Here is a 26,209-nt window from a genome sequence, read left to right as displayed (position 1 = left end):
AGGTAACTTTTTTTCAGCCTCTAGGAAAAAAAGGTAGCATTCAAGACATCTGGAGAGCCTTAAAAAGAAGCATAAATCCTTCCCATTCCCTAGCCATCAGATGCACAAGATATCTGCAGGGAAAGAAGAACTAAATGTTTGGACAGGAAACAACAAAAACAGATCTGGAGACTAAAAAGCAAACCACCTCTTTCCCTGACTGCCTGTAACCCTGTCAGAATCCCTACTGTTTTCACCTCTCATTAATTAAGTTTCTATAATTGCGCCTGCACAGCCAAGCAATGGGGAAATTAGCTGCCCAATTCTGGGAGCTCTGTTGTGATGTCCCTGGGACAACGCAGCATGGTCCTGACTTGGACCATTACCAGTCGCAGGTGGAGGAAGGGGGGAGCTCAGCTCACCTGTGTTCTACAAAGGCATCAACAAGTTCTTGCCGGAGACAGCAAAGCTTGTGTCTGTGCTGCTTGGGGAACCCCATTTTCTTACATTCCTCTGGCATCTCCTCCCCTTCAACAGGCAGGAAGTTTAAATCTGGAGGGAAAGTGCGGAGCAGGTCCAGGATATAGTGACGCCCATCGTTGCCAATAATGCCTTTGCACTCCACTGAGGAGCACAGCTCCACCTCCTCATTCTTGTCGTTGAGGACTTTGTGCTTCTGGATCTTAAGTGGCCTGCTGGTCTTCTCCAGCAGCTCCAGGTACTTGGGGTGCGAGACAACTGTCTTGCCAAAGTCTATTGACCCATAGATGACGCTCTGTTCCTGCTCCCGTTCCAAGATGCCAGGAATAATAGACTGAGCTGTCACCCTGTAACCTCTGTAATCCACCACTACAGTCCCCAGAGTGTACAGCCCTTCTACATCCACAGCATTATAGGTCCGCACACCATTGAGATCATTGGTAGGAGCTACATAAGCAGCAACATCTCCGCCAAAGTCCTTGTAGTGGTCACGGACGTCAAAACCCAGGCTGAAGAAAATGTTGTTCCAGATGAACATCTGCATCTTGGTCTCTTCACTGGGGTTGATGGCCATAACATTGCCATCAATGACAGCCATAGCACCTCTTGTTGCTGCTGCAGTGAAGTCGCTGTGAACCTGGAGGCAGGTGAAGAGAAATCTGGGTAAGCAAGAGCTCCCACCCTCCCAGCACTTTGCTTTCAAAACTCCCTGCAAATTTGTCCTTCACTCCTCTCCTCCTGATAGTCTTCCAGCAGGCAGGTCAGCTGGCTTTTACTTTTGTGAGCCTGGCTAGTGGCTTGCATACAAGCTCCAGGAGCCAGAAATTAGCGTTCAGTGTGGCTTAGGCTCATTAGCTCTCTGCAGAGGAAGGCTTCCGTGTAAGCGTGTCCCCCCTCCTTCTGTTCATCCCACCCACTCAAAGGAGGACTGGATCTGACAGAACAGCAGAGGACTAAGAGGACGCTGCCTCAGGGTCAGCAGGGAGACACAGGGTCAAGGAGCACAATTCTTCCCTGTGGGGCTGGGAGCAGAAGGCAGACATGCAAGAGAGAGCAAGACCCCTTAGCTTACAAACAGGGATCCTCCTCTTGCAGTTTCTAAAGGGTAGCCCAAGAGAAGTGTCCAGATGCGATACAGGCAGCAGAGAAGGGGCTGCGTGAAGAGTTGCCTGCACATCCCAAAGTTACCTTGAAAATGGCTCGTTCTCTCAGCAGTCTCTCAGGCAGGTTCTTGCGTGGCAGTTCTCGTGTGGTCTGCAGCTCCTCGTTCCAGTCTCTGGTCTGAAAGAATCAAAGCCTTGTGGGAAGCAATGCACTGTGTAGGAAGGAGCTGGCAAGTCAGCATTTCTGCTTTATGAGGTATTTTATGAGAGAAGGGAGGGGAAGGGGCAAAAATTCAGGCTGCTGTGGAGTTCAGAGGAAGTGGATTAGCAGCAGGAATGAACACTGCTTGTGAGTGGACTTTATTCAACAGCAGTTTGGGATAGATCTTACATTAGCCCGTCTCATGCAGTGCAGTTTAACTGAAATAGCAGCTTGCCACCTCTGGAAGAGCATGGTGCAGGTTTCATCAGCCAGCACACTGCAACGTAGTCACACCGCAGGCAGGCAGCCACCCATGGGCAGCCGTTACAGCCCTGCATTGCTCACAGCCTGCAAGATATTATGCTATAAAGCTGCAACTGAAGCATTTAGAATAGTTTGCTCAGAAAAACAAGATCCATTCCAGGCCTGACTGGCCTGGAGGAGCACTCTGTCTTCTGTGCACTGGTGCTCGGCAGAGCAGGGACATAGAATTTGTGAACACCTGAGCAGAACCTGCTCCTCACAGACCTTTACATGCTCAGGGAGTTGCAGCCTGAGCAATATAGCCCCTATAGTCAAGGGCACTGTCAAGAACAAGGACTCCTGCAAGTTTTCCTTTGATGAGCAAAACCCTTCCACAAATACTAGCGGTCTACTTGTTAAAAAGTTAACCAGTTCCCAGCGCAGCTGGCAGCAAAACTCTTGCCAGCGTTCTCAGGCAAAGCAAGACCAATACCTGTCCAGGTATGTGCTCTTCATAGCCCAGTCTAGAAGTATAAGCGTCTTCTGCCCGGACACAGTCCATGGCGTGTTCTGCTTGCGGAGCCGTCCAGCTGTACACTTGGAAAGGAGTAGCTATCCTTTCAAAAGGGTGTCTCTGAACCCTAGTTTGGGAGTGGAAACAATCAGACATTTTCTAAAGGAAGATTTCTTTCTATTCTAAGAGAAATTTCCATCTGCTGCAACATCAGCTTCTGACAAACAACAGAACAAGACCAGGCCTCACAAGCAGCACAGTGGACTTTCGTTTAACAAGTACTATACCCCACGATGACTGATTGGCATGGGCAGCATATCTCAACATCAGTCTGCAGAATTTCCTGGGCTCTCCCCATCCCCCTTGCCAGTTTTATCCTCAGTTGTATCACCAGAGATCCCCATCACCCTCTGCATTCAGAAGTGGAGGATGCCCATTCCCAGCTAGCCACCTCTCAGACTGGCCCTCAGCTTTAACACCAATTCATAAGGGTCGTATTATAAAACCAGCCTACAGCACACATCCACTAACAAAGTGAAAAAGCAAGCTTCACCGAATGGTCCCCTCGTGTAATCTGTCTACTCTCAGCAGGTGCTGGAGTCTCATCTGTATTTACTTCTAGCCCAAGAAGCAATACAGTATAATCATTTTTAAATGGCCAGATAGTCACAGTGGTGGCTTGAGGCCACTGCTAATTTCCAGCCCTTGTCTAGTGTCACTTTCATCTTCTTAATGAGAGCAGAAGCAGAGCTCCTGAAAGCCCCACAATGTGCCTGTCAATTTGCACCCTGCTGAGCCAAGGCAGTTCATTAAGCGGACTCTAAAGAATGACAGGCTTTTGCACAGGACCCACTGTCCTGGAGCAGAATAAATGGTCCCTGCAGCAAGGGCAGGAGAATAAAACAATACATTTATTATTATTATTATTACTATAGGCACTAGAGGAAATTAGAGAAAATGAACATGCATGGACACGTTTAAAATAATTATCATCTCTCCACCGTAAGCCTACACAAAGCCCTCATGCGTTACTTCCCCTGATATTTTATGCTTCGGTCTCTTTTTTGGATTCAGGGGAGTAGTACCTACTGATCAGGTTACCAGCCCAGTCGCTGCTGCAGCACATGCCCATGCTTCGCATTAACTCTTTGCTGCCTGGCTAGCTAGGAAGTCAAGGCTCCCACAAGGCATGTAGCCAACACTGAGACTCAGCAAGGAGACCTACATTTCAGGAGCTGGTCAACACATTAGCAGTTTCCCTTGTATGAACACTGCAGTCCACATCTGGACTTTCTGTCCTGGTTTTGGCTGGTATAGTGTTATGTCTTAGATTCAGTATGAGAAGAATGTTGATAACACACTGATGTTTTCAGTTGTTGCTAAGTAGTGTTTGTACTAAGTCAAGGATTTTTCAGTTTCTCATGCCCAGCCAGCAAGAAGGCTGGAGGGGCACAAGAAACTGGGAGGGGACACAGCCAGGACAGCTGACCCAAACTGGCCAAAGGGTATGGAATATCCATGTGATGTCATGCCCAGTATATAAAGTGGGGGGAGTTGGCCAGGGAGGGATTGCTGCTTGGGAACTAACTGGGCATCAGTTGACAAGTGGTGGGTAACTGCATTGTGCATTACTTGTTTTGTATATTCCAATCCTTTTATTAGTATTGTCATTTTTTAATTGTTATTAGCAATTTCTTCCTTTCTGTTCTATTAAAGTGTTCTTATCTGAACCCACAAGTTTTACGTTTTTCCTTCTGATTCTCTCCCCCATCCCACTGCGGGGCGGAGGAGGGGGCAAAGTGGAGCAGAGAGTGAGTGAGCAGCTGCATAGTGCTTAGTTGCTGGCTGGGGTTAAACCATGACACTCTCCCACTGTGCAAATTGTCCTATGTGTTCAGGTTCTCAGCAGGGACAGAGTGTGTTGAATTCCAGGTAAACCCCACAACTGATACTCCCATGGCAACAGAAAGCTGTCATCCCCCCCCCCCTTTGCTTTAGGCAGAACTAAAATCCGTAAATCTACATGCTGTAAGAAAGAGTCATCTGGGAGTTACAGCCAAGAGAAACCATCCAGTGGATAAGGATCAGGACTCTGGGCTTCCACTGGCCTCTGTTACTGTCATGTTGAACAACAGCAGACAAGTCACATCAGCTCTGACAGCTCCATGTTTTGAGCAAGGGAAAGCCAGTTACATCAGGGTGCTGCCATGACCTTTAGTCAGGCATTTTGTGGTCCTTGCTGCATAGACTTGCATGTCCCAACCACTCCACCACTATGTGAGCTCAGAGAAAGCAGGCATTGCAATCCTTACTATATCAGTGGCATCAAGTTCCCACAGAACCAGCCACATAGCTGAGCCTCACCAAGCAACTTTACAACAGACTACTCAAGGCAACAAGAGAGGAAAAAGTGCTGCTACCGTTTCTTCTGCAGAGCGGAAAAGTTTTTTTTGAAGGTAGGGCTGATCTGGTTAAGTAGTTCCACCAAGGAATGACTGAGAAAACTGGGGTTTGCAGGTTTGGGATTGAAGTTATATGCAGTAGACCTGCAAGAGAAAAAAGAAACGAAGTCACAAGCCGTTGTCATGCCTGAGACTTCCCATACCCTAGGAACATGGTACATGAATGAGAGCTTTCCATATATGCACTGCGTGAAAGGCCTGCACAACGTGCCCTTGCTTGCAAAATGGAGACCACGTGGCACACGGGCAGATGGGCTGCAAGAGCCCTCTCCAGCCTCTCCACGTGAGATACAGCTAGTAACCCTGTACCTGGGCCCTGATGGATTGCACAGCAAATTTAATTTACACCTTCTCCAGCCACCACCAGGTTCAAGCAAGGCTTGTATTTTTATAGCTGGGAAGGATTCATTTCACAGAGCTTCCCAAACACACCAAAAGGGCCTTTGAGTAACAGAGAACACAACGGTAATGGCACCAACTATACTAAACAGTTGGTGCCCTCTCAAGATACCTTGTCTCCTGGCTGGAAGGCTGAGCACCAAACCTGCCAGGAACACACCGACAGATCCTCCCCCTCAGGGTCACGTTTTGCCAAACTCAGAAAGGCAACTTGTTTCATGTTCATTGTGCCACTTGGTCTCCTGGGACCTGCACTCAGATGTGTACCCTTAAACTTAGTACTTTTAACACTTATTTTTACAGATCTGGGGGAAAACAATGAACTACAAATTATTTCGCTCACAAGCCAGTTTAACACAGAGCACTTCCACTTCATAATGAGACAGAAGGTGGAAATGCACTTGAATTTTATCTTTTATATTTTAAGCTCTCCTCCTCTTCAGGCAGCTTCATTCTCCTTCTGTGAATTATAACCGTGTATTTCAAGCATGCAGTTATGGTTGCCCAGGCAATTATCTGGACTGCAGGATCAAGGCCACCCAGAGATGTTTCCGAGCTGATGGTTGCTCAGGTACAGCAGGGTTTGTTGTTCTGAACTTCTTTCCTGTCCACCCTCAACTCAATAGGTCTCTGTTACAGGCTACTGGGCTTGATGGACCCTGCACCTCCCTCAATACAGCCACTCTGACAGGCACAGCACAGCCCCTTTAACAGTCTCTCACAGCCACTATTTAAAACAAAAACAAAACCAAACAAAAACCAAAGAAAAGCCAAAAAAAATCTTTTCCAATCTGTGCCCAGCTTAGGCAGTTCTGACAGGCTGTGCTTTTGCTTTAGGGCAAAATGAGATAGATGCAATGGTCAAGAAAGAATTCCTTCCCAACTCAAAATGCTCGAATTAGCTGATGACATTATGGGATGTTTAAACCTTCCCTAAAGCATCAGGCATTTATCCACTGTGGAGAAATGGTACCAGGCATAACTGAACAGCCCAATCCAGTATAGCAACTCCTACAAACCCATGTGAGCAGTGAATTAAAATAGGCTATTTTCCATATGCACACACACACACAAAAAAAAAGTAACAATTGTTTGTTTGTGGGTTCTTTTCCAGTTGGCTATTGCAAGCTCCCTGCTGCAGGGCAGGACAGGAGGAATCTTAGTTACTCACTGATTCAAGTAAAATCCTCGAGTGGATGCAGTGATACTGACATGCCGATCCTCCACCGTGATGACATATAAATACATGAGGTCTCCATGCATTTTCCGGTTACCAGGTGGAGGGTTCCAGCCACTCATCGTCAATACCTTTAGGCACTGCAAAGGCTACAGAAGAACACAACAGAAGCAACTCCTGTCAGCAAGTATTAATTCCCTTGAGTTACAGAGACATTGAATGTACATGCCAGATTCCTTTCACCTGCTGCCCTCATTTGGTTCCAGAAACAGAGCTTACAAAAAAACCTGCTCTCAAGAGCATAGCCTTCCTCGAGCCGCTTGCAGTCCACTAATTTGCCTCAGTTTGCTGCCTTTCACACCATAAGACATCGGTAAAAACAGACACCCTGGGCCTTTGGGCTGCATAAGGCATGGATTTCTTGCTGTACTGGTTTTCAAATGGCAGCTTCTAAACCAGAATCCAAGTGGGAGGGTATGGGAAAGCTAAGGGTAATTTGTAGTGATCCGCAGATCCTGTCTCCAGGACTATGCAGAGAAATGCAGTTCTCCCTTCCCTGCCACCCCTCCCAACAAGACTGGCCATTTTACACTCTGCAGATGTCCAGACTCAGTGTCCAGTGTTTTGCACATGAGCTCTTGGACTTTATTCTTTTGGCTAAGCAGTGCTATTCCAGCACTCATTAAGCATCAGGCAGAGCAAATCCCAAAGTCCACTTCAATCTTTCAATCCCTGAACACCAGTTTGCTGCAAGGAATGTGCCAATAGCTGTTTTAATGACACAGAAGAACTCTACCTTCCAGTCTCTGTTCTGGGGCTGAAGGGCACACAGGGGTCTCTCTTTGCTACCTGGCAGGATATGTTCAGGAGGGGTGCAGTCAATTTGTTCCATTTCAGTACCTTTCTTCTTCCGTTTTCCACTGTCTAGAATGGACAGAGATAGAAGGTCAGTGCTGAAAAACTTAGCATTCCCTCCTCCAGTAATTACTCAAGGAGGAATGCAAAGGTGCTCCAAGTGTTTCTCTGCATTCCTGAATGATGTGGGACAGCTGACTGTTACGATGTGTTTTAACAAACCAAGGAGTCAAGGGAATGAAAACACTGACCACGTCAGAGCAGCTTTTTTGCCCCGTACCTCCCAAGTCTCCTTCAGTGAAGACACTCAGGAAGGACAATGAATTACAGTCCACACCATTGAAAGCATCTGATGGGTCAAGACTCTTCAGAAGGTCCCGAATGTGACGCACGTGTATCCTCGCTTCTCGCACTGTATATGGCTCTGATGAGCAAAAAGGAAGGAAAGAAACTGGAATTACATAGTTGCTTACTCCTTTGGCACACAGATCTCAAAAAGGAGCCAGAGGAAAGGGCTGCCACGTGGCCAAAACCATTCCCTATGAAAACCCTCACTCATTCCCTCCCGAAGTCTGAAGGAACTTGCCTTCCACCACTTTCAGCAGCGAGCCCTCCTGCAGTCCTTCAATAGTTTTCAGCTCAGCAAAGTTATCGAGGACATTGCCATCCAGCTGCAGAGAGAAGCAAGTCCGATGGCAGGTATCTTCACGGTCCATTAAAACTTGGTGGATCTCTTGCACCATCTCTTGTGGAGAGACCTTAAGAAGGGAAGAACCCAGACAGTTATTCTGTCCTCACACACGCTCTTGCCAAACTTTGTCCATCTGCTGCAGAATCAAACACCTTTTGTACCTCTCCAGGCTTGGAAAGGCACACTCCAGCTCTCCCTCCCAGGAAGAACACTTCTGTCCCTGCTGAGAGAGCACTGCCACCTCTGGCAGGGTCGGCCACCCCAGCTCCATCCCACAGGGCTTGGCACCCAGAGGCGGCACAGCCTGGTGCTGTGCCAAGCACTCGGCATGGGACAGAGGTGGCAGAGAGGGCAGTGAAGGAATAGAAGGTGGTGGGGGAAACCAGGGGCTCTTCCCTTATGCATTCACACTGCGCATTTGTGGCGAGGCTTTGAATGACGCATGTGGAAAACAGACCATTTCCTCCACTCGATCTGCTGTGGTATCCACAGTGTGCTGTGGCGTGTCCATGCCAGTACCACACCTCCAGGGCACGCCACCTTCAAGTGCAACGGCTCCCGTGACGCAAGAAACTGCCTCGGCTTGTGCACCAGGGCTGCTCTCCTACCTCCCTGCTCTGGCTCCAGCACCACTGACACTGCTCTCAAGCTAGGAGGACTCAGGGTAGTTTACATAAGCTGCTGTAAACAACATGGCCTGCTATTATTAGCCTATTAAAACTAACAGCCAAGGGGATTTAAAGGAGAAAAAAGCTAGGCTGCGATACAGCTTGTTCCACGGGGGATGTAATTTCACTGCACTCTCTGCTAGTTTTGGGGAGATAAGACTTCCCACTGGGTTCAGACTCCAGATGCCTCTCCCCAAAATTAGAGATACTTCATCCAAATGGTGTTTGGTGAGGTATCAAGCTAATTCAGAGTATCAGCTAGGCATGTCAAAGCCCGTCCTGATCTGGCAGCACATCATTGTCCACATGACACACGCAGAGCTCTCCATGCAGAGGGGAAGTGGAGACTACATCATTCCCTTGATCTTCAGGTTGGTGCTTGAGCTCCGCGAGTTGTACTAGTGCCTGTTGCTGTACCAAACGCAGGTTAGCCTGAAGAAGCATCATGCCAAAACTGCTAGGCAAGCAAGGGATTTTCCCTTCCTGAGAGTCAGACCCAGAAATCATGTTTTCACATCCCTCCTTTAACACAGCCCAGAAGTGGGAAGGCCACTTCCCCTGTGCTCAGCTCCATGCCTGAGCCTCTCCGTGATGGACAAGAAGCAGCTACACCTTGGCTAATTCCCCCTCCCCTTGCTCCACACCTGGAGCAAACCACCTTTCTTGTCCTTGCAAAGCCTAGGCAGGCACGTTGCTCACATCTCCTCTTCCTTCCTTTTTCTCTAGAAGCCACTGGTCAGGCAGCTTCTCTCCTGCACCCTCCATGCTTTGCTGCCTCCTCCCCCACTTAATCCCATTGGAGTCTGGACAAGTCAGGGAGCTGTGAACAGCCTGAAGGTATTGTCCAGACTGCGGGGTCTAACAGGGGCCTCCCTGGGCATAGTCCCCTATCCCCTTCCCTGGCTGGCTGGCTGGCAGGACAGTGCTGCGTATGTCCTGGCTCAAAGGATTCCCTTTGAGCCTCTTCCTCCAGCACTACCTCCGCTCCACTCCCCTCCCCAGCTGGCCAAGGGAGGTACCTGCAGGGAAAAGGGCTCTATTCCTGGTGCACAGATCTTGACGGTAAATCCTGTGTCCTGAATGACAATGACCTCCTGGTCGTTCCCATCTTCTCCTGGGTCAGTCTCCTCATGGCCGTTCTGCCTGGCGTCCTTCTCGCCCTTGAGACTCTCGTGCGGGCCGCTGCCATTCATCAGTGGCACGCCAGATGGGTGCTCTGGGAGAGAAGAGAGGGATTTAAACAAGATATGAGCAAATGGATGGTCCTCTCCATGTGGCTAGAGAGACTGGTTCGGACAACACCACCACCCTCTGGCCAATCGAAGTGAACCAGGGGTTAATAGACAGCAAGAATTTTATTCTGCACTTGGTGTTTACTAGACATAGGTGTGCCAGGCCCTTCCCTCCCTTCCCCTCACAGCATAATTAACATGCTCTTGCTCGCCTGCGGGGTTTGCATCTTCCACAAACCCTGTGCGGAGAGGGGAGGGAAGGAAAGCAGGAAGGATGGGTCAGTGTACAACACATTCAGCTTAGTCTTAAGAAGCCTCTTAATTAAAAGAAATGGGTGTGTTGGTGCTTTGCAGCCCGGAGGCAGCTGTAACCTCTGCACCAACATGTTACACAGCTCCTAACATACCTCCTGGTACGCTACTGTTCAGCCAGGAGAGAAGGGAGGGGAAAGAGACGGCAGTTGCATTGCTAAGCCGTGTGTCACGTGGCAGCCAGGTTACTCCACAGGCACACAAACAGCTCCCACACCCCTGCCTGCATCTGGCCACCCTCCGCATTTCCAAAATACTTTGCCGAGATCCCATGGTGCCAGGGTGAGGCTTTGCCTAAGCAATTTTATTCAAGAAAAAGGTGATGACATTTTAAGTGCTCATTTAGACAGATGCGTCACAGGGACAGGGGAGCTCTATGCACCTACTTCGCTGCTCCCACAATAGTTTGTTTTCTTTTCCAATAAGGTGGATAGGATCAGAGAGCTGATAAGATCTAGGAAGCTGCAGGTCTGCTAGAGCAGCCTACACCCACCAAACCAGGCTGGGGACCACGCTAAAGAGGATACGCTGCGTTGTTGGACTGAGCTGCTGCCAGGGTAAGCTGGAGTCATGGAAAGAGCTGATGATGACAGCTGTTGAGAGAGGGAAGAGATTCCATTGTCCCCAGCCTGGGAGCAGGGTACCACTCTGATCCACCTACCCCAGGCAGCAAACGCTGGAAGGGAGTAGGTGTCGTACCCCACAGGGTGCGTTTGCAGCATGGCTGTGCCATCCCGGCCATGCACGGCCAGCACATCGGGCTGCTGGACCCCCAAAATCACACGTGGCTGTTCCAGTTTGGTGCTCCCAGGCACCCGCTGCTTCCAGGCAGCGCAGACAGAGCAGGTTGGGGGCTTTCCCAGGCACTGGGAACAGCCTTTTCAAAAGGCTGCACAGGGTCGGGGCGGCTCAAAGCCAGGATAATGCCCCAAGGCTGCCAAGCACCAAGCTGCAGTCCTCCAGCCAGCTCCACCTGGCAGGTCTCTTTCCTCCTCCTCACCTCCTAGCAAGGCATCAGTCCCAGCCCCAGCTGTGCTCCAGGGGAGATGGCAGTTCAACCTCTGTCACTTCTGAAACGCAGACTGGCGCTGTGGCTTGAAGACCTAGAACTATCACAGCTAGTTCTCGCCTATCAGCCCCAACTGCTCTGGCAGCCCAGAAAAGTCATCCAGCCTTCACCATGTATAAGAAAAAGAGTTGACATGCTATATCCTCTTGCACGCCTCTGGAGCTCAACATGAGGCTGCAACGACAAGCCTGCTGAAGCGTCCCTGGAGGGTCACACTCCTACTCCGGTCTACAACTGCCAACAGCAAACCTGCCTCAGTGACGACCGTCAAGGCTGAATTAGGACATGGTGAAAGAGAGCATGAAACACTAGGAAAGCACACCCGTTCCAAAAGGCAGCAGGTAACAGGGCTACCTTAAGCAGCCTCTGCTGCCTTCAGCATCTCAGCAGCTGCTGCTTGTGTACCCTGTCACTTTGCGTATGTCCCTAAGCGAGCTGTTCATTTCTTTGACAGATGAAACCATGGACAAGCCAGACAAGAGGTCTGGCTCTGGCTCTAGCAAGCTGCAGTCGTGCTAGAAAGGAAGAAGAAAAGCTTCACACAAGAGTGCCCCAAGAGACGTGGTTTCAGAAAAACCACACCATGCCCAGAAGGCTGGGGAGAACCCCTTGTCACACCCTACAACCAGCAGAGCCGTACTCCTCCTGGACTGCCTGAACACACGGGGACAAGGAGGGAGAGCAGAAAAGCTATCGCAGAAAAGCTGCACCTGGGGCTACTAGTACCACAGACCGCACAACCTGCCAGGCTCCTGAGCCAGGCTTGGTCCAGCCTCTGCCCACCCAAGCAGGGCAGGATCACTGAGCTTTTGCTCCTGATGTAGCAGCCAGAAAGGGGAGGCAGAATTTGGCTATGAGGAAGGCTGTAGCACTGACCAAAGACCCAACAGTCCATTTTCAACCGCTGAGGCAGCAAAACACCAAGGGGAACACCCAGGCAGAGCTGCAGCAGTGCTGCCTACCACCGAGACCCCCAGTCTCCACCTGCCCATGACCAAGGACCTTTTCCAACAGCGTCACAGATGACAAGCTCAAGGTGCTGCTTACAAACAGTGGACTTTCGCTGGCAATTGAGGTGTGGAAGGCGCAGCCTGTGGGATGTGCCAGTTCCTGTCTCCCTCCTCTCGTTCCCAGCTGCGTCGGCTGTCCTGATGCTCACGGAGTCTGCCCTGTGCCATGCTCCAGGCACACTCCTGTGCCTGATAGTCATGCTCAAGGCTTGACCAAGGATGCTTTCCAACCAACCGACTCATCAGCATTAGCAAGGTGGGCACTGAAGCTACTTCTGTGCCACAACAGTTGGCAGATTATTCCCAAAAGGGACACTGTCATCTCTGAGTAAATGTGATCTTGTTTTATGTCTTTTTTTTCTAAGCAAGATCCAGCAGAGAAGATGCCTCCACAGCAAGTAGAAATTAACTAGCCAGCTTGAAGCTGGAAGTGGGGAGGAGGAAAGCAGTGCATAGGGACTAACCAAACCAGGAGGAGACAGGCTTCACATGACAGCTGAGCAACCCCTGCACACGCCGCTCTCAAGCACAGCAGACACCTTCAGCTGCAAATCAAGACAGGAAAAGCCTGCATGCAGCAAGGAAAAGTTACCAACCAGGACCACACCTTTGCTTTTCACTACTCAGTGGTATCAGACCCCCAAACTACTGATGTTTCAGAAATTGGAAGACTGTTTCTTGTCTGCAGAAATACAACATATTCACACTTTCCATCCCTCTTTCCCTACCTGAGGGAAGACGAGGCTGGTGCAGCTCCACACTTAGTGACAGAAGAGACATGTAGAGGCAATACCTTCATGTCTCCTTATGCCAGAAGATCCAGCTCCAGCCAGCACCGTCTTAAGTTTAGAAACAAAAGTTAAGCCTGGACTGAGAAAGACCAACTGTCCAGCAGGTTAACCCTCTGATTTAAGGCCAGGGAAGGCTTTCCAGTGAGGTTTTTACAGAACGGCTAAGTTTTGACAAAAACAGCATGTTTTGTTTCAACCCCAGCTGACAGCAGCACAAGCAAGCTTGCCTGGAGGACATGTTGCCTGCTGGGTGCTGACTCACCGCGTGTGCTCTCCCTGCGGGGAAGCAGAGCTTCACCCGCCTGCCTTAAAGTGGGTCACTGGATCTTACTGCCTGCTGCAGACTGGCTGTGCCGTGGCCTCAGCAGCATCACCAGGGAAAGCGAGGCAAAATCATCTGGCACTTGATTTCAGCATACTTGAGATGGCAGGAAGAGCAACAGGGACACCTGAAGACACCTGCAGAGACCTCTCTCCTGTTACTCACTCTCAGTTTAAGCCCCAAGCAGGCCAGTGGCTGCATTTAGTTGCAAGCTCTTGCCCACAGGATAAAGTGCCGAGCGATGCACCCTGGACGGTTTCGTGGAAGGCGGCTGAGTCACAGGGAAGCGGTCTCACCCGCTTTGGGGGCACTACCCGGCCGCTCCTCCCGCTTACCACCCTGCTCACGCTGCTGGAGACGGAGCAGGAGATCCCTCCCGGCACACGCTGGCCTCCAGACATGGTTTTGTGGTCTCGACCAAAGGCTGTGACCTCCAGTCTCCCCTGTCATTCCAAGGGATGTGCCAGCATCCCAGCAAGGACTCTCCTCCTTTCGGCCCTTGGGTTGTACCCGCAGGCGCGGCTGAGGCTGCTAAGCTCCGGCTTGTGCTGGCTGGCAGCCGAGCTGTAACACGATGTTCTCATTGCTACTCGGAGCACAGCGTGAACAAACCTTGAGTGCACGCAAGACTAAAGCATCAGGAGAATGGGCAAAGCAAAACACTGAAGAGGGGAGGCGGCGGCACAGGCACCACCTCACCGGCAGCAATTGACTGCCTGACTGTGGCTTGCACCTGGTAGAGAGGATCAGTATAGGGATTAAGTTTCATCTTTGCACCTGGACAACGAGTACAGACGCCAAGGTGACATGCCCTGTTTTAATCACGCTTCTTATTTACAGCGAGGCTGCAGAGATGGCAGGCACCACGCGAACCCAACCGGTCAGGATCCCAGCATGAAAGAAGGTGTACACCTGAACCCGAATATTGCTGGCTGCATACAGTGATAGACAGCATAGATCATGGGAAGTGTTAGTTAATAACTAATGTTCAAACAAATGTTCTAAACCAACGTCAGTCACTAATCCTTTTCTTGGATTATCAGGTCAAAAAGACAGCAACATTATGTTGCTGTGAGTTAGCCTGGTCTGGAGGGACTGCTCTGTAGATGAGGAGTTTCCTTCCCTACACTGAGTAACAGTGGAGATTATTAGAGGCACAGAACTGAAAATTAAAAGCCTACCTTTTCCATCACTGAGTTTAGGAGCGCATTTCTTCTTATTGGCTCCAGTGTCATTCTGAGGGCCCAAATTCTGCCTTTCCCCTCCTCAAAGGTACTTCAAATTCTGAGCAGCATAAGGCAGTTTCTGCACAGTCTCCCAACCAGCTGTGCCTGCAGCCTCAACACCCGCCACTGGCACACTGATGGGCACACAAACAGCAAGCAAGGTGCTAAACCAGAAACCAAGCAACCAGCTCAGGTCAGTCACCCTACACATCCCCCTCATGCCAGCAGGTGCACCAAAAGACAGCATTTGAGACCAAAATTCAGCCACTGCACAGGGACTGAATAAAAACAAAATACAGTGATAGAAAGGCAAAATTTGACCACGAGACTTAAAAAATAATCATCTGAGTTTCTCATATCCTAGAAGTCCTGGAGAGGACAAAAGCCACTCTGAGTTACCATTTGGTGCCACATTGGAGGGACTGGTATGGACTCCAGCCGTGCTATGCCAGTTCATGGAGAAGTGGGAGAGGAAGAAAGCGAGATGCGGCCGAGCGGCTGCCCCGCAAACAGGTGGCTGCTCCCCTCCAACGCTGCAGCAACTGGCTGGAGCCCCGCTGTCCCCACAGTGCTGGAAAGATGCACTGGGCAAAGCAGAAGGAACATCCCGTCCCTGCGCTCAGGGCAGCCCCAGAGCTGCTCCATCCCTGAAAGTCAGACGTCTCCTCCCAACCACGTGTGGCTGAAGGCTCCAAGCAAACGCGGCTCTGGTCCCTCGCCACTCCCATCCTTTACAAGGGCCATGTTTGCAGTCACAAACAAGAGAAGGATCTACCTTATGCGTTAAGAAAAAAAATAAGCAAAACCCCCCTTATGTGTGTTTTGCTAACATGGACATGGCACAGACAGGTCACTCTGTGGTACACACCTTGGGTGTGATATCTCACCATCTTCCTCCTTTTCCTTCCTCACCTCCCCTTCTCCTTTGTCCTGCCCCATCCCACAGGCACACGCAGCCACCCACCCTCGTTACGGGCATACAGCATTTTGGCTACACGAAGCACAACAGAGTGCCACGTCGCTGAGCACCTAGAAGTGTGAGCTTCTTTTTCTTCCTCTTCTTCTTCTGCTGCTTTGAGGGCAGTGCCTGCGTCTGAGAGTCAGGATCACAGCTTGACCTGCTGCTGGGGCAGGCAGTGGGGTCCGTCATTACAAAACCAGTACTTGTGCCCCGAGCCTTAGATGACACCTCACCAGGGGGGACGGGCGGCACAACTGTCCTTTGGGCCGGCGGGGTTTTCTCCACACTTGCTGGCAGAGCAGAGGAAGGTGTCCCAGGGCTCCCCGGGGAGGGTGCAGTACCTCTGCATTTTGGCACGCTGTCTGGAACCACTAAGGCTGAGCCTAAACGTACCTCGTCGTGGCCCTGGCTGGCAGGACATGCTCCAGGGGCCACATCCCCCCTGTCAGCTGCTGCCACGTGCTCCTCCCGGCGGCAGGATCTATCAGCTAAGCTGCTGTCCTCAAGTTTCACGCAGCTCTGGCAGGCCTCAAGCAACTGAGCGTGATTGACCAGCCCTGCCGGCCCTTCCCCAAGGTCGGCTGGAAGGACAGCCACCGCACGGGATGCCTCTGCCTGCCGGAGCGGGCCGGCAGCGCCAACGCTGGGTCTCAAACAGCTCTTATCACAGACCGCCACCGTTCCTTCTTCGCCGTTGGCCTTGGATAGGTCTTGGATGTATTCGGTGCATTTCTGCAGGCTTCCAGTCACCGCCTCGCTGGGGATGATGTCTGGATACGGCCCAGCACACTGGGCAGCTTCTGGCACCTCTGGGCAGACGGCACAGCTCGTGGAAGGCTTTGGTAAGAGGGGTGACCTCTCATCAGGCGAGTTAAAGCTGCGCGTCTGGAAGATCAGATCGGTGACATGCCTGCAGCAGTTTGCAAAAAGGCTGTTCCCCATGATCACAAGCAGCCCGGCTCATATAACACCAGATTAGAAAAGTTAGTTTTGTTTGCAAATCTCCTGTTTGCACACATATACTGAAGTCCCCACAAGGCAAACTCCCACGCGGCAGCCCTCGCCCTCCGCAGCCCAGACCTGCTCGCCTTCTCACGCAGTCAGCCGCCTTCTCCAAAGAAAACTCCTGCTTGGCCCCAGGGTGGCGGGAGGCAGAGGACCGGCAGCTGACTCCGCACGGTGTCCTGCGCGCCCTGAGCTCGCGTCCTCGCCAGAATCGGATGCTGGGCTTGCAGCGCTTCTCCCAAAGTGCCGGCCCAGTGACCTTCACCCACCGTGCACCTTCGCCCCTCTCCCCGACTGCCGGGCTGACACCGTCACGATATCCACGAAGCCCAAAAGTAGCTCCCGGTGGCTGAAGCTCTCCTCTCCCCGCCGCGCCAGAAGAAAACCGGACGCGTATCTAAGAGGTTCCTCAGGCGCGCTCGCGGAGGGATGCCAGCCCGACCGCCCCAGCCCAGAGGCGGTTATAAATAGCCCGATCTCGAGTGCTGCACCAGTGCAGCATGGGACGAGTGCTAGAGCGCTTCAGCACTGCCAAACCGGTGAGCAAGTGAGATGCGTTGAATTACAAGGCGAGGGCAGTTACTATGGCACGCCTGGGCCCAGGCACAGCCATCCATACTAAGCAGGCAAGCACAAAACAGCCAGGCAGCGAACCAGTAAGTAGTTTCCAGACGAATCTTCTGTCCTCTCGCCCTGCTCCGCCATATCAAACACAAACAAACCACAAAACCACATGCACAACCCCCTAACACCGCTCCTCTCTCCGTGCTAATTTAAGAAATCCCGGCAACTGAAAGCAGGGATTACGGAGCTGGAGATTTCTGCAAGCACCAGGCACCCCGGGGAGGCTGCAGCCGAGCAGGCCGCAGCATGCCTCCCGCGAGGCCATGCCGCAGCCGCCTGCTCCTCGCCTTCCCCCGGCGGCATCGGCCAGGCATCCCGGCCCCTCCACACGCCGGCACGCATCCTGCGCTGGCACACGCGCCGCTCGGCATTCAGCTGCTGGGGTCCCTTAGCGGTCCCGGTTTCCTGGGACACAGGCGAAGAGCCAGATCTTTAAAACGCACAATGGGATGTGCAAGAGTTGCGGCCTGAACCGACCAGCCTTGGACCTGCCCAGAAAAGCCCTCGTGTCTGGTTAGCAAACCTGACAACCCCCCCCACTCCCGGGCAGCCCAAGTTTTGGCACAGGCTTCCTCGGCGAGTCTCCCGAGCGCTCGACACGGCTTCGTGGATGGGAAGGGGCACAGCTCTGCACTGAGCGGAAGAAATATTGTGCGCCACGTTCCTAGCACAAAAATCTCAAAACTAGAACAAAGCCAAGACCACACAGCTCACATGATCACTTGCTCAAGGCCAACACAACACACACAGAGGAAGGGCAATCCCTTCTCCAAAGGCGGCCCCGGGAAGGCCAGGAGCAGCCCCCAGAGCCTCCGTGCCAGCAAGCCACCTGCCAGGAGAAAGGCAGAAACTGGCTGAAAAACAGACCAAAAGCTCTCCACAGAAAACCCTGGCTAGCTTCCGTTGTCCTTTTAAAGAGAAGAGGAATCGGAAGAGAAGTCTCTCCCACTCCACCTCGTTTGAGCTCCTGCCCCAATACGGAAGGAGCCCTAGGAACCCCCACGGCTGCTCCCCCAAGGAGACCTGAGACCAGGCACCCTTCGGCCTTGGGAGCCAGCACCAACTTTTTGATCACATCAGCACTGGTAACTCACGTTTTTCTGATGATTTTTGAAGGAGTTTAAGATGTACTGACAGCTTCAACTCTTCCTCCTCATCAAGAGGCCTCTGGGAAGAGGCAAAATCTCCTCCTGGAGAAGTACCTGATCAGGAGGTCTCACGCAGCTGAGCAGCACTTCAACTCAAGCCAAAGCAAGTTCAGAGCAGTGTGGTATGTGCTAGCTTTAACACGTGAAGGCTGGTGTCAGTATAGCAAATGCAAATTAAATTTCAGCTGAATAATAAATTAAACAAAATAAATAGTTTAATGAATGTAAATAAATTGACTAAATGAATAGGCATGAGCTCCAGAGATAGCCCTAGTGGAAACGTTTCGGCAGGACATCCCGTCAGGGGAGGTGGGAGACAGCACGGAGGTGCCTCCCTCTACCTCCCCAGCAGAAACCACAGCTTCCCAGCAACTTTCAGCACTTTAGGTGCAACAAGCACTTCTTTTAATAAGGGCCCACAGTGAAACGTTAGAGCTGCTCTACTGCCATCATTAAACTCAAATTGGTTATAACCCATCTGTGGGTAGAGGTATAAGCACTGCATTTATTTTTCAGCAGCTTTACAACACTGGGGACTGACTCGCATGGAGAGCACAGCGGGGCTGCAGCATGCAGCTCTCTCGACAAGGGCTCCAGGCTCACTGGTCTGGACGTCTCTCCTGTGGCACTAACAACCCATGGATGGCAAGTGGGGAAATTATTCATTCCTAGCTCTTGTGCATCCGCAGTAAAATTTGGCTGGATAGACCTAAGCAACTCAAGCCACATTCCAGCCTACTTAGAAGTTTGTGGCTTTTTTGTATTCCTATTGATACTGGGACATTTGCATTGCAGCTGTGCCCTAGGGCATTCATGGGGTCCCACAGCTGCTGGCTCAGGCACTTACAAGCCACTGAAATACCTCACACTTTGCATTTGGCACCCCGAGTTACCCACACTGTGCTCTCCACACCTGGGAACTACATTTAAACCCATTTGTAAACTTTCTATCTGGCCAAAACTTTGGAACCTTAGTCCCCAAACTAGCTGGCTGGGTGACCCTGCTACAACAACGTGCAATTCAAACATCACAGAAATCGGGAGCAAAGACTAGGACCCAAGGCAAAGTGCAAAGATCACCATCAACAAAAACATCAACTATGTTAGGAAGAGCATGCTCCTCAAATTTCAAGAGAAGAGAGCCAGATGAAGGAATTGCATTTCAGACAGATACCAAGAAACAGTCAATAATTCTCCAAGTACATGTTTTTTATTCTGGTGCATACCTTAGTTTCAGAAAGCTACTGAGACAGCGAGAGCCCAAGACAGTGAACTATCCCGTTAGACTGTGCATGCAGTGGGACCAGCAGAACATCAGGCTTGCAGCCAGAAGCAGCTGTGATGGGAGGCAAGAGCCACAGCTCCACAGTGTTGCAGGGAAGACTCCAGCTTCACCCTGTGCTACTACTGATGCTTGTCACCACAACCACAGCAGCTCTGGAGAAAACTCCACGCAGCACAAGCCTGGAAAGACCAACTTCGCCAGTCCTGAGAGCCCTATATAAATCTTAAACTGGGTGAGAGCCCCAAGACCTGCCAAGCTGACAGCAGCGTTCGCACGGGAGATCAGACGGCTGCGATGTTGTCCTCAGCAGCTCCCGCTGCCTTCCTGCATCCTGCGGCACAGATGTGCCGATTATCCCGCAGCCTCCCACCCAGCCAGCCCTGCGCCAGCTGCCTGCGGCTGCCCCGGGCCTGCTCGGGGCCGCACACAGCCCCAGGGAAACAGGCTGGGCAGCTGCTCCTCACGGCTCTGCAGTAGCGTGCTGCAGGCGGAAGCCTGGGAAACTTGCCTGTCCCGCAGAAACCCCTCTGCCAGGGACGCCAGGCAACCCCATCCTACCTTAGTGCCATAACCCAAGCTGGCACCAGAACCCACCTTAACCCCAGCCGAACCTGCACACTGAGCTTCCAGGCTGGTGGAGAGCGCTGCTGACGATAAAGACAGAGCCTTACTTACCCCCAGTGCCTGCTCGCAGGGCACTGCACAACACAGCTTGCTAACAGGCAATATCCACGTTACCATTTCCAGCCCCATCCAACCGCAACGGCAGGAGGGTAGCTAGCACAGTACCCGAGAAGGAGGGCTGGTGTCGGGCTAGTCCGACCCACAGGAGCTCTAGGTAAGCAGGGCGAGAGTCACAATCCCGCAGTTTTATGTTGTTGGACAGTAACTGCATAAAACTCCTCTGAGCCTGCACCTTTGTCAACAGGTCACAGCAGAGCTTTTCTCTTTAAAGAGAAGGGCAAACTAAGGAATGCTTTTTTTTAAAAAATATGCCATTACTCTAATGTCACTTAGTTATAGGGAACCTTACTTCAGTGGCCTGCTTCACGGGATTCTTCCCTCAGGACCGGTCAAGCAGCTGGCAAGAACCGCAGCAGTAATTTCTTCAGCTTGAGAAAAGAACTTCTGTGAGTGTAGATCTATTTTCCCACCCAAAGAGAGAAGGTTTGTCACCTAAGTGCCTCTGTACCAAATTGTCAAGAAAACGCCAGATAACCACTCGTCCCAGACTCATTAACGTTAAAGAGGTAGAACACAACAGAAAGTTCAACAGGCAAACAGGTACATGCAAGCTCTGCTACATCAACAATGCACTTGCGGAAGGTGAGAACCAAATGCTAACCCTTAGACAGCCTTGCTACTACTGGCGAAAAACTGACCTGCTTCCAAAAAGCGACAGCCACTGCCACCACGGGGGTAGATACACTTTGGTTTTAATCTTTTGCGCTCTGTCCAAGCACTGCCCCGTGGACTGGTTTTACTTCTCAAATGCAGATTAAAAAAATGCACGAACTTCAGACCTCTAAAGCTTCTAGAAATAACAACTTTCTAGTACAACCAATAGAGCATGATGCAAGAAAGCAAAGCGAGCACTGGAGAGCTGCGCCAGGAGAGGGGTGCACTGCCAAGTTTAGTCATTTACAGACAACGAAGACAAACACAGGACTCTGCAACACAATGCTGTTTTCACTGTGCACGAGGCAGTTCTGCATCTGCAGGTGGATTTATCTAGGTGCATGTTCCTGACCTACTTAATTCAGCTTTTCAGCTGGGAAACCCACGAGCAAGGCTGCTCAGGCAGAGCAGCAAGCTTCCAGTGGGAGCTCAACTCTGTTGAGCCCACCGGCAGAACTGCTCCGTACGGACATGATCCCCTCGGGTTCCCATCCCCCATCTTGCCGCACAGATGCTGTGTTATCACACTCCTTTCCTCTTCTTAACCTTGTAGCGGTGATCAGATTTCTCTTGCACAATATTCCTCTGATTCTCCCCCCGAAGCCTGTTACAACTGCATATTAAAAAAACCCGACTGCCAGCAATTCAGCCCTTTCCAAAACACCAGCAAACCTCCAAGGTCGGGCAACAGACAGTGATAGCAAATCCCGAGATTAAGAATCAGTCTTCTGACCTTGCTACTAATGCACAGCTACACTTGCCTCCACAGCAGTTTTCCATTAACACCTGCATTCTCCGCTTTTTTTAACAGAAGACATGGCTGAAGATACAGGTGGCTGGGAAGAACAGGGGTGGAGGGACCTAGCTAGAAAAATCAAATCTTTGGGCAAGGCAAGGTTGGAAAGCATTTTACGGTAGCTAGAAGCACTGCTAAACTTGCACGTGAGAGAAACTTGTTCTAAAGCAATGACAGCTGTAGGAACAGAAATAATCCAAGAAATGCTGCACACAATGGCCATCTCCTGATCTCATGCTAGCTAGTAAGAAAGGTAACTTAATCCATAACTGCACCCATCAGAAATCATTACAGGAACCCCAACTGTTCATGTTTTTGTGTGCTTCTGCACTCCAAAGGACAGCATGGCCCCAACAGTTTTGTCTAGCTTGGAGGTGGAGGGAAGTAGCCATCAGCCCTCTTGCCTGTTAGAGGCGGAGAAAACAACTCCCAAGTCCCGATGGCTGGCACAGCAGAGGGGTATATTTCCTCAGCGAGAAGGCCCCTCGGAGCCTGCCCAGCGGTACCGACAGTCTCCTTCAGACAAAACAGGGTGCCCAAGACGAGGTGCTCTGCAAGCCACACAGGCAGCGGCAGGTACACCAGAACAGAGGCCGATTTTCCCTGGCAGAAAGAGAGGCCTGGGAACCAGAGCTCATAACGCTGCCGATGCCAAGGCGGACAGGCTGCCCCCACGTCTGCTACAGCACAGTACCTCTACCTGGGAGCCGTTCGGCCAGAGGCACCGCCTCAGCCCCAGGCTCCCAGACAGGACAAGAGCCTTCCTCCTCCTCCCCCGACCCATGAGCTGCCTGAGCATTCGTGCAGCGCTGAAACGGGGAGGATTTTTCCACCTCCCTGCCTCCTTCGGCAATCAGCTTGCGCCCTGAGAAGCAGGGATTACACAGCGTAACTTTTTAACCCAGTTGCTGGCACTGCAGGCGTGACGCCGGCTTTAGAAACGGGCGTGCGGGGGGGAGGGCGAGGCTTTCAGCACTGCGCTCCCCACTCTTGAACTGCGTCCAGCCTGCTCCAGCACCGAAGGCTGATGAACTTTGCTTTAGGTGACAAACTTCAAAAATTCACCTCTCCACCGTAAAATCAGGGGCGGGCGGAAATGGCGGGTCACTCGCTCAGCGGATACAAGTGCCTCAGGTCGAAGGCCAGCCACAAACCACGCTGCTTCTACCCTTTTTTCCTGTACGTTAAAGATCAGAGAAAAAGGCCGAGTCCAAGATCGAGCGCTCAGGACCGTAACTTCTTGAAGATACGGCGCACCAAACTCAGCAAAACCCAGAGCAGGGGGTAGCCTCGCAGGGTCTGGGCCCAGAGCCCTGGTCCAGGTGCTGGGGACGGTCAGGACATGGGGCTGCACCTCCTCCCTGGCCTGAGCTGCTCAGGGTCTGGTTTAAAGCAAGAGCAGCCAGCAAATAACTCGTTAAAACATGTCACTTCCAGCTGAGGTCTTGAAGGAGCCATCTGCCCTTCCCCAGAAAGCCCAAGCTCTTGCTCCGGAGCATTCCCTAAGGTGTCAGTGGCTCCTGTATCCCAAACTCCCAGGATGACCCAGCCCTCTCCTACCCACCACCACAGAGACGCCGACATCCACAACGCGGCCGGGGCCGGCACCGAACTTCGTGGCCCGGCGCCCGGCCCCCGGCAGCAGGACCGGTCCCCCGCAGCCCACCCGGTGCTACCGGCGGCGGCAGGGCAGCCTGGGCGGCGGACGGGAAGGACGGCCGCTTCCTCGCAGCCAGGGCACGGGCACCGGCGTTCCCACCGGGCGGGCCCGGTCCCGCGGATCACCCGCCCCGGACCCGCTCTGCCTGCCGGGCCGGGCCCGGGCGGAGGCAGGGACGGCCGGGGCAGCGAGCGGGGCCCCGGAGCGGCCTCTTCCCTACCCCCCGCGGCCGCGCGGTGGTGCGGCCCGGTGAAGGTCACCTTCACCGGGGCCCGGGGCTCCCCGCTCCGCCGGGACGGGACAGGCCCGGCCGGGCCGGGATCGCCGCACGGCGCGGCCGGGCCCCCGCCGCTTGCCCGGGCCCCGTCCCCCGGTGGCTCGGCCTCCCCGGGACACGGGACAAGCAGCGGGAACCACGCGTCCCGGCCCCGCTGCGAGCGCCGCGGCCTCCAGACCCGGCGGCCCTGGCGCGGGCTCCGCGGAGCCTCCCCGAGCCGCGGAGCGGGCGCCGGGCCCCGGTACGGCTTCCGCGCAAGAAACGGCGAGGGGGGGGACGGAACCCCGGGCCGGGGCGGGGGGGGGGGGGGAAGGGGGGGAGAGCCGGGAGCCCGACCCCGCGGCGGGGCAGGCAGGTCGGGGTCGAGCCCGGGCCGCTCCGCCGGGGTCTCCCCGGGCGGGACGAGCAGCCGAAGTTGGCAGAACCGGTCCCCGCCGCGACCCCGGTTCCCGTTCCCGCTCCCGCTCCCCCCCCCCCCCGGCCCCTCCTCCCTAGCGGGCCCTGGGCACCCCCGGTGCCGATGAGGGGGCGGTGGGCACTGCCCCGCCGGGGTCGGGCACCCCCGGCCCCGCCAGGCCCGGCCCGCTCTCCCGCCGCAGGCCCCGGCCCCAGCGCCCCCCCAACCTCTCCTCCCTTACCGGGGCGCTGCTGCGTCTCCGCCGGCCTCCTGCCGCGGGGACCCGGCTCCTGCTGCTCGCCTCCCTGCGCGGCGGCCGGCACGGCGGCCGGCGGCATCTCGTCCGCTTTAATGACCATGGGGGCCGACGCCGAGCCCCGCGCCCGCCCGCCCGCCGCGAAGGACAGCGCCGCTCCGGCCCCACGTGGTGCCGCAACCCCGCGCGCCGCTACGGCACGCCGCCCGGGACCAACCTCCGCGCCCGGCGGCAACGCCTTAAAGGGGCAGCGCCGCGCGAACCGCCCCTCCCGGCCGCCGCCGCCGCCGCCGCTGCCGCCGCACCCGGGACGGGGCTGCGCCGTGGGCGCCGCCATGTGGGGCAGCGGGGCCGGGCTGGCGGTTCGGCCCGGCGCCAGGCGGAGGGCAGCGGGGTGGCGGCCCCGGGAGGCCCCGGTGAAGGTCACCGGCTGCCGCAGCCGCTCGCTCCCGCCCGGCTGCGTGCGACCTTCCCGGAGGCCGCAAGGTCGCCGGCCGGCCGGGCTGGGCCCGGAGATGGGGGGGGGTGACAGCACCCGGCCCGCCCTGGGGAGCACGGCCATGTGTGCTCCTGCTCCCCCCGGAGCTCCGGGGGGGAGCTGGTAAACGCGGGCAGAAACTCCGAACGGCAGCCTTTTTCCCTAAAGCTGGGGCTCGGGGGCAGGCCGGGTTGCGGGTGGAGGGGTGCAGGGGGGGCTGCCCGCAGCCTCACTGGAGCTGGGACGCGGCCGCACACCCCTCGCCCTGGGACAGACGGACGGAGAGCGTACCCGGCTCCGCGGGTGGATGCGGGGTCCAGCCAGCCCTGCGCGGCCCAGTTCCTCGTAGAGCAGAGGGTAGAATGGTTTGGGTCAGAAGGGACCGTAAAGGTCATCGGGGTCCAAGCCCCCTCCATGGGCAGGGTCACCTTCCAGGCTCGAAGCCCCCTCCAGCCTGGCCTCGAACAACCCCAGGGATGGGGCATCCACAGCCTCTCTGGGCAACCTGCTCCAGTGCCTCCCACCGCCCTCATGGTGAAGCGTTTCTTCCTAATACCTAATCTAAGCTCTTTCAGTCTAAAACGGTTACCCCTCATCTCATCACGACGCTCCCTGATAAAGAGTCCCTCCCCGGCTTTCCTGCAGGCCCCCGTTAAGGACTGGAAGGTCTCCCCAGAGCTGTGGAGGGGCTTGTCGGTCCTGGGGACAGAGGCAGAGATGTTCGTGGTTTGCGGCTGGAGGTGCTGGGGCAGGACAGTACAACCCTCTGCAGATTTCAATCTCTTTATTAAGAAAAAGGCATATTACAACGACTCCTAAAGTACAGCTCCATACTCTAGTCTCTGGGTATTATTAACACATTTTGAAAAGCACTTGGTTAAAAAGCGAAGTCGACATTAATATTGTCCTGGCGAATAATGGTGTCATGTAGTAAAATGAACATTCAAATAAAGCAGAGCAGTGTCAAACCTTTGGCATCTGTCCCACCACAATGGCTCTCCCCAGCACGAGGCACAGGCTTTTATTGTTCTCAGCTGAGCTGCGCAAACTCAGCCAAGGAGAATATTTTTGCTCCAGTGAAACCGCAGCTGCTCTGGGACCAGGGGAGCTGTACCCAGGGGTGCTTCCCTCCCCGTCCCTCTGCCAGAGCCCTCCCTGGGGTCCCAAGCACAGCTCTGGCCAGGCAGAG

General features: G+C 53.6%; 1 protein-coding gene across 3 annotated transcripts in view; it reads right to left on the bottom strand.

The window, feature by feature from the left end:
* CLUH (clustered mitochondria homolog) overlaps positions 1-24,893 on the bottom strand; it is a 42,631-nt gene extending 17,738 nt beyond the window's left edge. For 2 of the 3 annotated variants that reach the window (XR_011326010.1, XM_009924554.2), the window contains exons 1-10: positions 15,765-17,089; positions 9,793-9,989; positions 8,001-8,172; positions 7,695-7,838; positions 7,356-7,483; positions 6,554-6,708; positions 4,942-5,067; positions 2,501-2,648; positions 1,648-1,740; positions 402-1,096 (exon numbers count right to left, since the gene is read on the bottom strand). Coding sequence is in view for 2 of the 3 variants with exons in the window: in XM_009924554.2 (XP_009922856.2) it covers positions 402-1,096; positions 1,648-1,740; positions 2,501-2,648; positions 4,942-5,067; positions 6,554-6,708; positions 7,356-7,483; positions 7,695-7,838; positions 8,001-8,172; positions 9,793-9,989; positions 15,765-16,638 (2,732 nt within the window). In the remaining variant the exon portion in view is untranslated. Of the gene's footprint in view, positions 1-401; positions 1,097-1,647; positions 1,741-2,500; positions 2,649-4,941; positions 5,068-6,553; positions 6,709-7,355; positions 7,484-7,694; positions 7,839-8,000; positions 8,173-9,792; positions 9,990-15,764; positions 17,090-24,527 lie in introns of those variants that run through there. The other variant, XM_069790813.1, reaches the window with a different exon arrangement.
* Positions 24,894-26,209: the final 1,316 nt, after the last annotated feature.

The sequence above is a fragment of the Haliaeetus albicilla genome, chromosome 9 (assembly GCF_947461875.1).
Source record: "Haliaeetus albicilla chromosome 9, bHalAlb1.1, whole genome shotgun sequence".
Classification (NCBI taxonomy): domain Eukaryota; kingdom Metazoa; phylum Chordata; class Aves; order Accipitriformes; family Accipitridae; genus Haliaeetus; species Haliaeetus albicilla.
This window is presented reverse-complemented; position numbering and strand designations above follow the sequence as displayed.